This window comes from Varanus komodoensis, unplaced genomic scaffold, assembly GCF_004798865.1.
Source record: "Varanus komodoensis strain SLA01 unplaced genomic scaffold, ASM479886v1 scaffold3, whole genome shotgun sequence".
Lineage (NCBI taxonomy): Eukaryota > Metazoa > Chordata > Lepidosauria > Squamata > Varanidae > Varanus > Varanus komodoensis.
In genome coordinates, this window is record NW_025335761.1 from 54,485,591 (window position 1) to 54,498,989 (window position 13,399).

General features: G+C 44.8%; 1 protein-coding gene across 1 annotated transcript; it reads right to left on the reverse strand.

The window, feature by feature from the left end:
* Positions 1-254: 254 nt before the first annotated feature.
* Positions 255-13,371, reverse strand: XRCC3 (X-ray repair cross complementing 3). The gene is made up of 8 exons (XM_044437221.1): positions 13,237-13,371; positions 12,360-12,429; positions 11,163-11,300; positions 7,541-7,744; positions 6,388-6,542; positions 4,985-5,194; positions 3,789-3,838; positions 255-1,697 (listed from the first exon to the last, which is right to left on the reverse strand). The coding sequence occupies exons 2-8, from the start codon at positions 12,412-12,414 to the stop codon at positions 1,463-1,465; spliced, it is 1,047 nt and encodes a 348-aa protein (XP_044293156.1). The 5' UTR covers positions 12,415-12,429; positions 13,237-13,371; the 3' UTR covers positions 255-1,462.
* Between the last annotated feature and the right edge of the window lie 28 nt (positions 13,372-13,399).

Here is a 13,399-nt window from a genome sequence, read left to right on the forward strand (position 1 = left end):
AAAGGGCTTGACCTGGCGCCGAAAAGCATATAGCGACGGCACCAGGCAGAGCTCTCTAGGGAGTGCATTCCACAGTCGGGGTGCCACCGCAGAGAAGGCCCTCCTCCGAGTACTCTGTCTCCTGACCTCTTTCAAAGAGGGTTCCTGGAGGAGGGCCTCTGCTGCCGATCTTAGGGGCCGGGCGGGGGGTGACATATAGGGAAAAAGGCATTCCTTTAGGTATCCTGGTCCCAAGCCATTTAGGGCTTTAATCTATGCATCTTTTGGATACTTCAGACTAATTGAATATTGCCTGTTCTCCATACAGTTGGATATTTTAAAGCCATCACACTGGCAATTCCTGAGTTGTTTAACCCAGGAATTCCTGGGCATGTATACTGCAAGTGATGTTTCAAGTCAATAACCTTTCTAGTTTCAAGTCAATAACCCTTGAAGGCCCCTTTTCTGGGTTGTTTTGCGATGTCTCAACCTAGCAACAATGAGTGTTTTTGGCCAAACAACCCAGAGGTAACCCAACAATTTCCCATGGTTTGTTATTTTGTTACAACCTAGACTTTCCAAATTTAAATGTCATAGAACATTCCAGGAATTGGGTGCTTCTATGTTGTTAAACAAAATAAGAAGCAGCAGGCACTTGCCTCCAACATTTCTTCACGTAATCAACACAGAAATTGCTGCCATGACAAATGCTTTCATAGAAGTGCTATTCCCTAAACCTTTCAATCTTCTGAAAATGCTGGAGAAAATGGGGAGACTCTGTTGAAAGAGTTGTTGGGGGGGTATCCCCAGAAGTTAAGCAGGGGGACCTGCAAGCGGAGTCTTTTGCTCCCAAAAAGCAGATCTTGGAGCCAACCTAAAATATCTACTGCAGAGCTAAGTACACTTAATTGAGCTACTGTGCTCTAACAACATACGAAAAAGATGTGACTGGCTTCAAAGAGTACTCAGTTCAGAAAGGTTTTGTTTCGGTCAAAATGCTTGCTTGCTACTAATAACGCTACTGTTAACACACATGCAAATAAACATACAACAAAGGGAATTCTTTATTTTACTGCACTGTCAAATCAAAGTATACAAGAGGCATGTGAGCTGTTACGTGGGGTTCCCCTTTGTTGGCTCTCTGAAGGATACTGGCACAATATCAGTACAGCCTGTCTGAAGTTTAAACCTTTCATGTTGTGTCACTCTAAAATTGTGCTGGTCTTTCCCAGTACTTACTCTGTTGTGTTGTCATAGGCTGCATTGAACCTCAGCCACTGACATTTTCCAGCTTTTTACCAAGGGTGCCATCCAGTTGAGTAACATGAGTGGTCTGCCATTGTTTCCACTACAGAGGCGCAGAGAAAAAGCAGTAGTTAAAAGGAGAGTATTGTTGGACAAGTATTTCAGGCTCATTTTAATGGTGGCTCTCCTATTTTTATAGGAAACAAAAGACTGGTTGCTTTATAGCCTTCTTCATTAATCATGTTGGAGTTTCTTCTTTTATGCCTCTCACACCTTCCAGGTTCACTGTATAGTAGCAGAAAGACGGGGGCAGGTGAGGAGCAAAAATGACCCTCATTGTCCGCAGGGAACTTCCGTTATGGCTTGATGGGTGTCTGGCAGCTTGGCAGAACGTGCGACTCACCATCAGTCTCATCAGTAGCTGATTGGACCACGTTATTCCCAGTGCTGGAGCCACACTCTCAGCTGTGCAGCTGAAAGAAAAGCCTCCATTTATAAAACATTCTGCAAAACATTTAGTTCATTAATCAACTCAAGACTGAGTTGATTGATGAGTCAAAGCAAACTCCTATGTTTTTTGGGGCTGTTTTTGCCCTAAGCGATGAAAATGAGTTTTTAAAGCAGACTTTTCTTTAGCAAACAGTCAATTCACAGTGCCACAAACCAAGCGACCGTCTATTAAGAACTTGCAACACTGAATTTGCTGACACTGAATTGGTTTGTTTGCCTTCACCAAGGAAAGGTAGCATACAAGCTTTGCATGAAGAAGGGCTGGGGCTCCACCTCTGTCTACAGCTAAAAAGATCCAGCAGCACTGATGGCCAAACAGACAATATTTGGCTCACCCAACAGCGTGTACCTTCCAGAGGTTTTAGCCTAAACTCCCATCATTCCTAGTTAGCCTGCCCTCAGGCGTGATGGGATTTGTAAGCCCAAGCATCTGGAGGGCCACCTGTTGTCCACTCTAATCCAGTAATTATATTAAGTTCTTCAATGACTAATCCATATTAAGCACTATTCATACCATGCATACACAAAAGTCTTGACGAAGTCTTTCCCTAGACATTGTCTTTTGAACCAGCATAATATTAAGGACACAACAGAACTTGTGCTTAATATTGCTGAAGGGCCACACTTCATGTGCTGACGGTCCCAACTTGCATCCCTGACACAGCTAGGAGAGCATCAGTGTGGGCACTCTTGCCAGAGGAGTGCCCTGCTGAGCAGACTTTCCCAAGGGAGCCTGTCTGGGCATCTACCCAATAAAATTTTCTGGCACACTATTAGTGTTTGTCTCAGAGCTGTGTGATGGGACAGGACAACAGAGCTTGTTCTGAGTCTAGGAATGCAAAGGACAGGATAGGAGCAGAGGGCAGGGTGGGAGACACGGGCTGTTCAGGTGAGACTTCGTTGCCAGGCGTGGGAAAGTCATACACTGTTAAGGCAGAAAGGGAGCTTGGAGCAGCCAATCAGAGTGTTGCTGCCTGCAGCTCAGCAGCTGCTAGGCAGATCTGGAAAGCGAAGAGTGCAGGCAGGAGTGTCTGCTGCGGTTGTGGCCATTCTTGCTGCGGAACTCTCTGGTCAGAACCTGGAAACTTTAGAACAGGGGTCTCAAACTCGTGGCCCATGGGCCAATTGCCGGGATGGGCGGGGCACGGGGGAAGGGCCTGCAGCCTTCAAAGCGCTGGCGGCGCCTGGGCCGGCCACGGGATGAGCAGCCCCCCACCACCGCGGGGGTGGAATACTTGATGCGGCCCAGCCTCACCCAGACTCTACTTCCAGCGGCCCCCAGGTAAGTTGAGTTTGAGACCCCTGCTTTAGAACAAGCTGTTCTCTCTCTGTGTGGTTCCACACAGACCAAACGTGCCTTGTTTTCAGGATGCTTGCTGGGTTCAGACATAATGACAAGCCATGCCCTGGGGCTTCCACTGTTGCTTGTGGTTATGCATGACGCTGTCTAGTGTCAGCAATAAAGGACGGGGTGGCCCAAACCTGAGGGATGGGGTTGGGGACTATTTTTTCCTGTGAGTCACATTCCTGTGATGGCAGTGAAAAGATCTCCTGCTTTGAGTTTCAATGGCTATCTGCTTTAAAGCAACTAACAGGTCAAGTTTAGCTTCCTTGAAAGTGAAATGTCTACCCTATAGGGGTAAACTACCATGGCTTTGGGCTGTTGTGAAGCTCAGTGCAGAAAGCCACATGTGGGCCCTGCCGTGTGTTGCCCATCTAGTAGCAACTCTAGAAGGCACCATCTCAGGCCAGGATGTGAAAATCAGGAATCTGGAAGGCTGTCCTCCCCCTCCAGCATATGCCCACACACAAGCAGCACGAAGGAAGGGCTCCGTCCACGGTCTGATTTGCATCTCCTTGTGCGGAGAAGCCCTGCATGTGTACATCAGTGTGTGTATAGTGGCCCTCCCTGCGTGGTTGCCAGTAGTGGAGCCACTGGCTGCATCAGGAGAGCGGGACCAGCCCACGTGGTCCACCATTATACGCACTTGAAAGTGGAGGAGAGGCTGTCCCCACCGGGCAGGTTTCTTCCCCCCATTTCCTACTGTACTCACCCAGGATTACTTGGTGTGGCACCCCCTGTCTCATCCATTTTGTCCGTGACCTAGTTGCAAAAGAAAGTTCACTTTGCCAGAGGGAAGTAACGGAAAGTAAAATATTTGATTCATTTGTTCGTTCCTACACCTCCCAAGAGCGGAAGCTGTCTGAGCAGCTCACCCCAATTCATAAGACATGAGCTGGAGTACAAGCACAAACGGCACAGAACTTTCAGCATACACAATTTAAAACAGAATTAACACACTGAGGAGCTAAAAAGGCAATTTATCAACACAGCTAGACCAGCATGAAAGCATCGGAGAAAATGGTGGTCTTATTATGCAAAATATGTTGTAAGCCGTCCAGAGACGCAAGTAATGGATGGCATACAAATTTAATAAATAAATAAATATTTAAGATGAAATAATGGATTTTGGATGAACTGTGTGAGTTTATTTCCCCCATCCAGAAAGAAAGGTGTGCTTTTTAGTTGTTATTTAATAGATTTATGGCTCCCTTTTTGGGCAAAAGCCCTCATAAAGCAGATTACAATGTAGTGGAATCCAACCTACATAATCAAAGCCTAAAAACAAAAATCAATACCTAAAAACAAAATTCAGTGAAATGACCATTAAAATAATGGGCTTTAGGTCACATTTAAAAGCCGATGTTAGGGTTATATTAGCGACGGACGGGAGGAGGAGATGAGGCATGGATGGCAGACTGCCAGTGGGACAGATCAGTATGGGAAGTTCTCTCCCATGGCCTGATGCTTATTTTGGGAATGAAGGGATAGGCTCCCTGCCCCATAAAAGGGACTCTTTGGCAAGAAACGGGTGGGTTTCTTGCCAAAGAAACTTAAAGTGCTTTCTTAAAGGCTAGCACTACAGTGAGAGTTCACTCTCTGGTTGCAACTGTGGGTTGTGTTTGCCAAAACCGAAGGAGCTCCAGCCAGCACAGTTTAAGCCCCCTTCCTTTGAAGGGTGGAAGTTCCACAAGTTCCATCACTTCCCATTATAAGCATCAATCCAGTTTGTGTATCAAAAACTGCCCATGAATTGTTTAAAGAGCCTGTGAGCGGCCCAATGCCATCCAATGAGCCTCACGGGACTAGGAACCACATCTCCCGAGCACCTGGACCTCAAGACCAGACCGGTTCTCACCACACTGATTATGGCATAATGCTCAGGCCAAGTTCATTTTCTCACCGTACCTGATTAATGCATACCACCGGGATCTGGAACTTGCTGCTCAGTCTGTGAAGTCTGGCTCCGAACATCTGCAAATATTTCGCTTTCAAGACAGAGTCCTTTGCACTGAATTCACACCTGAACAGGGCAGCAATGGAATCCACGACAACCAGGCGCACCATGCCGTGTGAGAGCAGGACATTCATCTTGCTAATGCACTTCTGGAAAGTGTCCTGCAATAAGAAGCCACCTTAGGAGATGGGAGGAAGCAGCCACGCGCTGCACGGTCTGGAGACTTTGGAGAGACTCCTGGACTGGAGTGACCTTGACCCTAGGCAGTTCATGACTGCATTCATTCGTGACCTCAGCACAGCAACCCACAGCATATGGCGCTCGGGTAGCAATTTATTAGCACAGGAAATGGAAGCCAGATTAGAAGGTAATGCTACAAATCTCTGCGTATTAATTTGCGGCTGGCCCCTCTGAAGGCGTAATGAGACTGCACTGTGCAACTCACGATCATTACTAAGGTGGCTCATGTTGAAGCCACATGAATCTATCACATCTTTGTTTGTTTGTCTGATGGTTGGAAAACTGGACCGTGATCCATCCAACCCAGGACCATCTGGTCACATCTCCCCAGCATCTCAGGCAAAGTTCTGCTACGCTTTTAATTGGGCGTGCCAGGGACTGAATGTAGGACCTTTGCAGTCAAAGGATCTGCTCTGCCACTGAGCTACCGCTCTTTCCCAAAATTATTCTGAACAATCTACTCTAAAAGATACGTTCATTTTTTCAGTTTTGTTGAAAATCTACACTATTTATTTACAGCATTTTTATCCTGCTCTTCTGCCAAGAAGGCTCCTGGAGTAACTTGCATAAGATGCATAACAAACCAGAGAGAAGCATATACCCTGCACATAGGAATACAGTCTGAAAGGCATAATACAAAGGGTAAAGGAGAGGTAAAGGGAAGAATAAAACCACCCCCAGCACTGGTTTGTAAGTTACAGGAAACAACCACTAAGTGATTAGATTCCTAAAATTCGGCATTATATATTTAAAGAAGAGCTTCCAGACCTCACTGGAAGTTTAAAACGTACTGACAGAATCTCCTTTCCAAATGTTCTGTGATTTGGGGTCCTGCAGAACTTCCAAAAGAATCACTCTAAAAAGTGCCAAGGCCTTTTTTCCAACTGGCAGGGAGCAGTCTAAAGAGCGCTCAGATGAAATTCTCTAGCCCTTGCTGTGAGACACTATCTATGGAAACCAGCCAGTGTTAGGAACCTAGAAGTTAAACTTTAATAATTGTTGTTTGAAAGCATTTGCCATCTGCAAGGGCTATCTCTATCATTTATATACCTCTGTGTCGACTGGATTTAATGTTCCCAGGTCACCCCAACCAGGCATTCCCTCTGCCCCTCACCAGGTCTGCAGCGTGCTCAACAAAAATACTGTTTCCAAATTTCATCTTCTGCACCACTTCAGGTGGAATGTCACCTCTCAGTTTGGACTGCTGTTCAATCAGCTGCTGCAGGCGTTTATTTGGGAAAACATCTTCAGTGCAGATGTAAGCAGCACCTGCAAGAAAGGGGAACATGTCTGGGTTTTCACCATCTTACCATTGCAGTCCCCTGGACAAGCCAGCTGCAGAGTTTGCTTTCAAGGGAGAACTGCAGAAAGATTTCATGACAAGTATCAGCTGTGTTTATGATTCATGTCATCTCTGGATCACCCCATAGCCAAAGCTCTGGGTAGTTTACAACAATCATAAAACAAGACAATAGCAAAAGAATCTTTAAAATAGCATGTTAAAAAAATAAAACAGCTAAAATATATAATACAACATGATCCTGAAAAGAAAAACACCTGGAATGCCAGAAAAGAGACCTTTGCATCTACTAGGCTACTGATAAGGTGTGACCACTGCTCAGTGTTCAAGGCTTGCACAGAGAAGGCTCTAGATTCATTTCCTGGGAATTCTAATACTTTAAAGTATTAACAGTACTTTAAGAATACATGCTTCCCCCTCCCAGTAGGGGGACTTTATCCTGTCCAAGCTTATATAAGACTGTCCCTTAAAAGCATGAATATTGTATAGGGTGTTTTTCATTTTAATTCCTACAGCTTTGTATGGGTTTTTGTTTTAAATTAATTGTGGTTAGACATGGTTTACATTTTTTGAGAGAAGGAAGGATTATAAATGTTAAACTCATGGTCGTAATCTCTTGGGATCACAGAAAAAAAGCACAAACCAAAAACAGAATGCACCTTCCAAATACAGAATCAAATACAGAATTCAGCTTCCCCATAATCTCAACCTTTAAAAAAAAGATAGACTTCTAGCCCTTATAAATGTAAGCATATGGCTTAAACTGTGTGGCCAGTGCTCACTGAAGCCTCAGTCCCTGCCCTGCAAAAGGAGTGGGAAAACTTTCAAAGGTTTGAAACTTCCCCGGGAGGCATCAAATCAATGAAATGATGCAACAGCAAAACAAATGTACAATTATGCACTGCTGCAGCTGCACAAGAATATGGATTATTCTCAGACCCTCTTGGTATACAAGGAGATTTCTTACCAGATTCTAGCCCACCATAACAATATGGATATTGCACAGAAATGCACAGCTGCAAGCCAATTTGGGTCTTCCCTGCAGAGCTCTCGCCAGCAATTTCGGTGATGCCTGTAAGTGGAATGCCACCTCGGAGAAAGGTGTTTAGAACTGGGCAGCCGAGGCTTAATCGGGTACTGCCATGGTTTTCGTCCTGGAATAGCTGAAGTGCTAAAAAAAGAAAAGGTGAAAAAGAACAGTCTTAGTGCAATCCAATACATAGTTAGGCAGGAAAAAAATGCCTTCTCTGACCCAGCTGTGCCCAGCCAGCATACCTAAAAGAAAGTAAAAAACCCTGAGTTCCAAGTCTTTTAAAAAATTTAAATAGGTAACATTTACCTACTCCATTTTCTAAAGTGTGTTGCACTTCATACAACAGATTCAAAAAGGAGATAAGCACAGATTTTATTCAAAATGGTGTTGGATAGTCTGGGCTGGCTAATGGCATGGGTGCTTTACACAAAGTAGTATAAAGCCAGTGTGGAGCGATGGCTGGAGGACTGGACAGGGAACTCTGGAGAACCTGATGAAGCTTACTAGGTGACTTTGGGCTCACTTGCTCTCAGCTGAACCTACTTCACAAGGTTGTTGTTATGAGGATATGTAGGATGCCTGGGGTTCCTTACAAGAGGGAAAACAAGCAGGATGTAAATTCATTCTAATATTTATTTATTAGATTTGTACCCCACCCAATTTGCCAGAATGGCTCTCTGGACATGTTACAGAATTACAAAGTATAATAGCCAAGTAAATCACATTTGATTAACAATATAACAACAGAACAAAAATGTCACAATAAAACTTCACAATAACTTCAATCATAACCAGTAAAGACACAATAAAAGGCACACTGGCACTAAGATAAAATACCATAAAATGTTATAAAACTTTAAAATCATCCTAATAGTTAAAATATTGGGTAAATAAAAAGGTCTTTGGTGCCTAAAAGGGAGAAGACACCAAGCAAACCTCTTTGGGGAGCTGATTCCAGAGATGGGGTGCCACGACAGAGAAGGCCCTTCTCCTTGCAGTCACTCTCCTAATTTCCCTCGGAGGGGGCTCCCTGAGAGGCACCTCCAATGATGATCTAAGGGCCTGGGTAGGCATGTATGGGAAGAGGTACTCCTTTAATTAATAACAACTATAATACAAAGAAAGTGTAATATCTGTGTGTATTTCGAGACAATGAATGAAGGCTAGAGGCAGCTGGGCTGAAAAGACATTCCATATCAATGTACTTTTCTTAGTTCTTTTATGCACATTTTTACAGAGGCTTAATTAATGTGGTTGGACTGCAAGCCCTGGGCATGAATGCAAGAAACACAGGACAGAGGTACTTCCATCCATCACAGAGAAGGCACATGATGGTCACAGAGGGGGAGAGAAAGGGAAGGCAGAAACAGAAGGAGCAGATCGAGGGAATGATATTCTGTCACCCCTCCACTCGGCAGAATGCGCAGTTGTGTCTGTTAGCAAAGAATGGAAGCCGGAGCAGATTAGCAAGAAAAATGGTGACAGCTCCCACAGTTCATTCCTAACCTAGGCAGCATTCAGGCTAGGCTAAATGTTTCTCCAGCCTTGCAAACAATGTAAGATTTTATTTTATTTCAGGGCTCTTATCCCAATATTTAGCCAATGCATTACCTTTCTGGGCCAAAATACTTACACCAGTCTACACAATGTAACAAATTCTAGATTATTTATTTCAGTGTTTATATCCTATCCTTTTATATCTGGGTATACTCAAGAAGGTATACAAAGCTGAAAAAGATACAACATGCTAAGCGTAAAAAATTCACTGTAAAATATGCCAGTCTGGAAGCCCTGGCTAAAAAGTGCCTGCCAGAATAAACCAGTTTTATGCATGCACTTGAATAGCAGCAAATAAGGACAAAATCAGGCTGTCCTGAAAGGACATTTCATCATTTTGGAGTCACACCCAGTCTGGTCGTCTTCTGTTTGTACCAGGGCCACCTCTGTTGGCAGGGGAGATTTAGCAGGGCCTCCGAAACAGCATGTTGGCCAGTGGATTGATATAAGAGCTGTATAGTGGTGCAAGATCATTCAGCTTTTTAGAATTGAATGCAAGCACCTGGCACTGAGCCCAGCAACAAATTCTAAGCCCACAAAGCTTGTACAAGGTAGATGTACAGTGGTATCTCGGCTCACAAACGCCTCAGTTCATGACCAAATTGGGTTGTGAACAGAAATTTCAGAAAAAAACTGCCTCAGTTTGCGAACTCTGCATTGGGTGACGACCACGATCGCGCCTGTCTCCCCCCGCCCCCCCAGCACGATCGCACGATTATGGTTTGGACTCTCCCTCCAAACAACAACCTAGGTTAGTGTTCTCTACTGTACTGTACTTTACTGTTCTTTGTTACTTCGCTTCAAATTTCTGTGATTAAAAAAATATTTAAAGAATGGATTAACCTTATTTACAATGAACCTTATGGGGAAATTTGACTTGGGTCACAACCAATTTGGGTCACAACCAGAGTCCTGGAACGGATTAAGTTCATGAGCCAAGGTACCACTGTACTATGAATGGTAAGGAAAGGGATTCCCCTTGACATTAAGTCCAGTCATGCCTGACTCTGGGGGGCTGTGCTCATCTCCATTTCCTAGCCGAGGGAGCCAGCGTTTGTCCGCAGACAGTTTTTGTGGTCATGTGGCCGGCATGACTAAACACCAAGGTGCACAGAAAGCTGTTACCTGCCCACCGAAGTGGTACCTATTTATCTATTCACATTGCGTGCTTTCGAACTGCTAGGTCATGGGTCCTCAAACTACGGCCCGTGGGATGGATCTGGCCCGCCACGGCCATCCATCCGGCGTGCACTGCCCTTTGCCACTCGTGTGCATGCTCGTTGCGCAGGTGGGGAGGTGGTGGCTCGCTCGCTCGCTCAGAGATGGTCTCCGAGTGAGCAAGCCACTGCAGTCTGCTTCCCATGTGCGCGCACTCGCCGCTGCCTTGCAGCGCGGGCGGGGAGGTGGTGGCTCGCTCGCTCGCTCGCTCGGAGATGGTTTTGGACTCGCTCACTTGCTCGGGTTTGGTTTTGGGAGATCACCGAGCGAGCGAGCCACCACTGCGTGCGCCCGATGCCACCTCACGCATGCCCAGTGCCGCCTCGCACGCGCCCAACGGCACCTCACCAGCCCACACCCCAGGCACCCCCACCTCCCCGGCCCGCAACGGTCACTGCAGCCTTTCAACTGGCCCCCTATTCAAAAAGTTTGAGGACCCCTGTGCTAGGCTGTCAAAAGCTAGGACTAAGCAATGGGAACTGAACTGGGTGGAACTGAACTGCTGCCCTTCTGCTCAACAAGCCCAGCAGCTCAAACCACTGTGCCACCTGTGTCCCCTAGATGGGATACAGTCCACTCTCTTTGGACAGTGCTCTGGCCCCAGCATTCTCTGCCTCTCGAGATTTCTGAACTGCCTTCAAAGGTAAGTTAAATGCCTTTTATTTCACAATAATGGACTGGGTGATAAAGTATTAGAACAAACATCTGGAAAGCCACACTACAAGCTCATTGTACCTTTTTAAAGACTTAATTTAAAAAAATCATACTACAAACTATTTACCTGTAAGGACAGTGTTTTTTCTCAGTGCACCGGAAATTGTTCTTAGCATGTAATGTACATCTGTACTGGACAGTTTTGTCAACCTTTGTAAATCTGCTTCCGAAAGATTGAAAATCTCTTTGATGGATTTTATGTTTGCTGAAATAAGAAAAGCGATTAAACATAATAAGCCTAGATTCCCAGCCTGTGTGAAAAACAATACTTAGAAGAACGAAGGTAGTGAGCATAGACTGTTGCATTAGTCTCCCTGATTATTATTTACTGCATTTCCATACTGCCCCACTGTCGAAGTTCTCTGGGTGATTTACACAGTCAAATAAAACAGATGGTAAAAGTACAATAAAAATATCATAAAATCAGAAAAAATAAAATGTTTTAAACAGCTAAAAACAAATAATAAAACCAGACAATAACAAGGAATAACAGAGAGGGATATATATAGAGATACACTGTAAAATACCTGGTGAACCCCCTCAAGCCTTTGGGTGGCCGAGTTAGTCATTAAAAGCTACAGGAAAGATAGCAGATTTGTCACCAGCTTGTGGGGGGGGGGCACCTCTGAGAAAGCCCTCCCCCTTGTTCCCACTCTCCGCACCTCTCTTGGAGCTGGCACTTGGTGAAAGTCCTCAGATGTTGAGCTTAGTGTACAGGTAAATCACAGCTGGGACAGGTGCTCTGATAGGTACTGTGGTCCTAAACTGTGTAAGGCTTTGTAAGTTAAAACCAGCACCTTGAATTGGTTGCACATCTATACTCAAAGCTGGAAGTAAGTCCCATTGATTTCTAAGAGTCTTACACATTAATTTTAGTTACTGAACACTCTTATGCCTATTTACTCAGAGGTAAAACCCACTATGTCCCATGGGGCTTCTTCCAGAAAGTACATAGGCTTTCAGCCTTATTCCTTTGCAAAGAAGCTGACACAGACCTAAGTTCATCAAAGCCTATCACAATATATAAGCTTGGCCTTTACGCATGTCCTGTTAAAACCAGTGGAACATTTCTGAATAAGTATGAACAGGTGACATGAATAATTGTGATGAACAGGTAAGTTCACATGTATCGGTAGCAACACCAGTTAATCTGATCCAGGAATAAAGTCCCCAAACCAAATGCATCAGAAAAGGTTCTTATATAACCTTAACAATGGTTGTGTGGTGTGCAAAGATGAAAGCTATCCACTTGGAGATACTTCACCTTTCTTAAGCGCTGCAATCACTCTAGGGTTCAGGTCGAATTCATTCCAATCCATTTTTGACAACAATATCTGTAACATAGCAGCCAATAAGAAAGCATCAATATGAAGGGAATATGAATCATGGATAATGTTAGAAAGATGCTACCAGAAATTGTGTGTGTGAGAGCGGGTAGCTTTCCTCGCTTGTGTTACACTAATTTGACAGGCTGACGGGATTATTGACCTGTTTCTCTATAACAATCTAATCCTATGCACATTTAGGCAGAACAAGTCCAAACAACCCCAGAACCATGCTGGCTGGGCATGGCAGGACTTTCCTAAACTCCCATGTCAAGCATGAAATGGATTTGAGCCTAAATCCAATATAAGTGATGGTCACAGGCTAGAGATTGTGCAACACAGACGGTAAACAATCAAGACTGGGAACTCTAAAAAGGTAAGTTACAATAATATCAAAGAAATAATCATATTGGTCTGTTGCAACAAAAACACCTGCACGGCTTTTCTAATGTTATCACAGGAACACAAGAAAATGATATTTGAAAGGATTCTTTCAGTGGACCAGGTCACTGAATGACACGGACAGCACTTCTCCAAGGCTTCAGAATCAAATCTGGGGCTGTTTGCACGCAAGCATGTCCCTGCCAATGCACCGCGCCTCTTCCAAATCTCCAACATCCGAAAGGCACCAGGTTGTTGAACTTCAGCGCGTATCAACCCCAGCCGGCATGGCCAATAGTCAGGAACGCGGGGACCTGTAGTTTCGGGGGGCACCTAGCTGGGGTACATGATTGCAGCCGAAGTTAACAAAACCAGCCAATCAAGAAAGTTTAGGCAAATCTCCCATCAACAGAGCTGCAAAACGTCCTCCGTTACCTGCAATTAATTCCTGCACCTACAGAACAACCACGTTGCAATTAAGTTAATACCAATCAAGGGAAGGTCCGCACTCGCACCAAGCTGCAGGCTATGCACACTGGGCAGGAGTCATCTGAGCCCGCGTATAGTGTAAGCCAATCGCAGGGCGCATCGGAGAGTT

Coding starts and splice junctions, on each gene's coding strand:
- XRCC3 (XM_044437221.1), bottom strand. CDS start 12,414: ATGGATTGGAATGAATTCGACCTGAACCCTAGAGTGATTGCAGCGCTT. Junction 6,543..7,540: donor TTATGGTGGGCTAGAATCTG/GTAAGAAATCTC, acceptor CCTTTCTTGCAG/GTGCTGCTTACATCTGCACT. Junction 5,195..6,387: donor TTGAGCACGCTGCAGACCTG/GTGAGGGGCAGA, acceptor TTCTTATTGCAG/GACACTTTCCAGAAGTGCAT.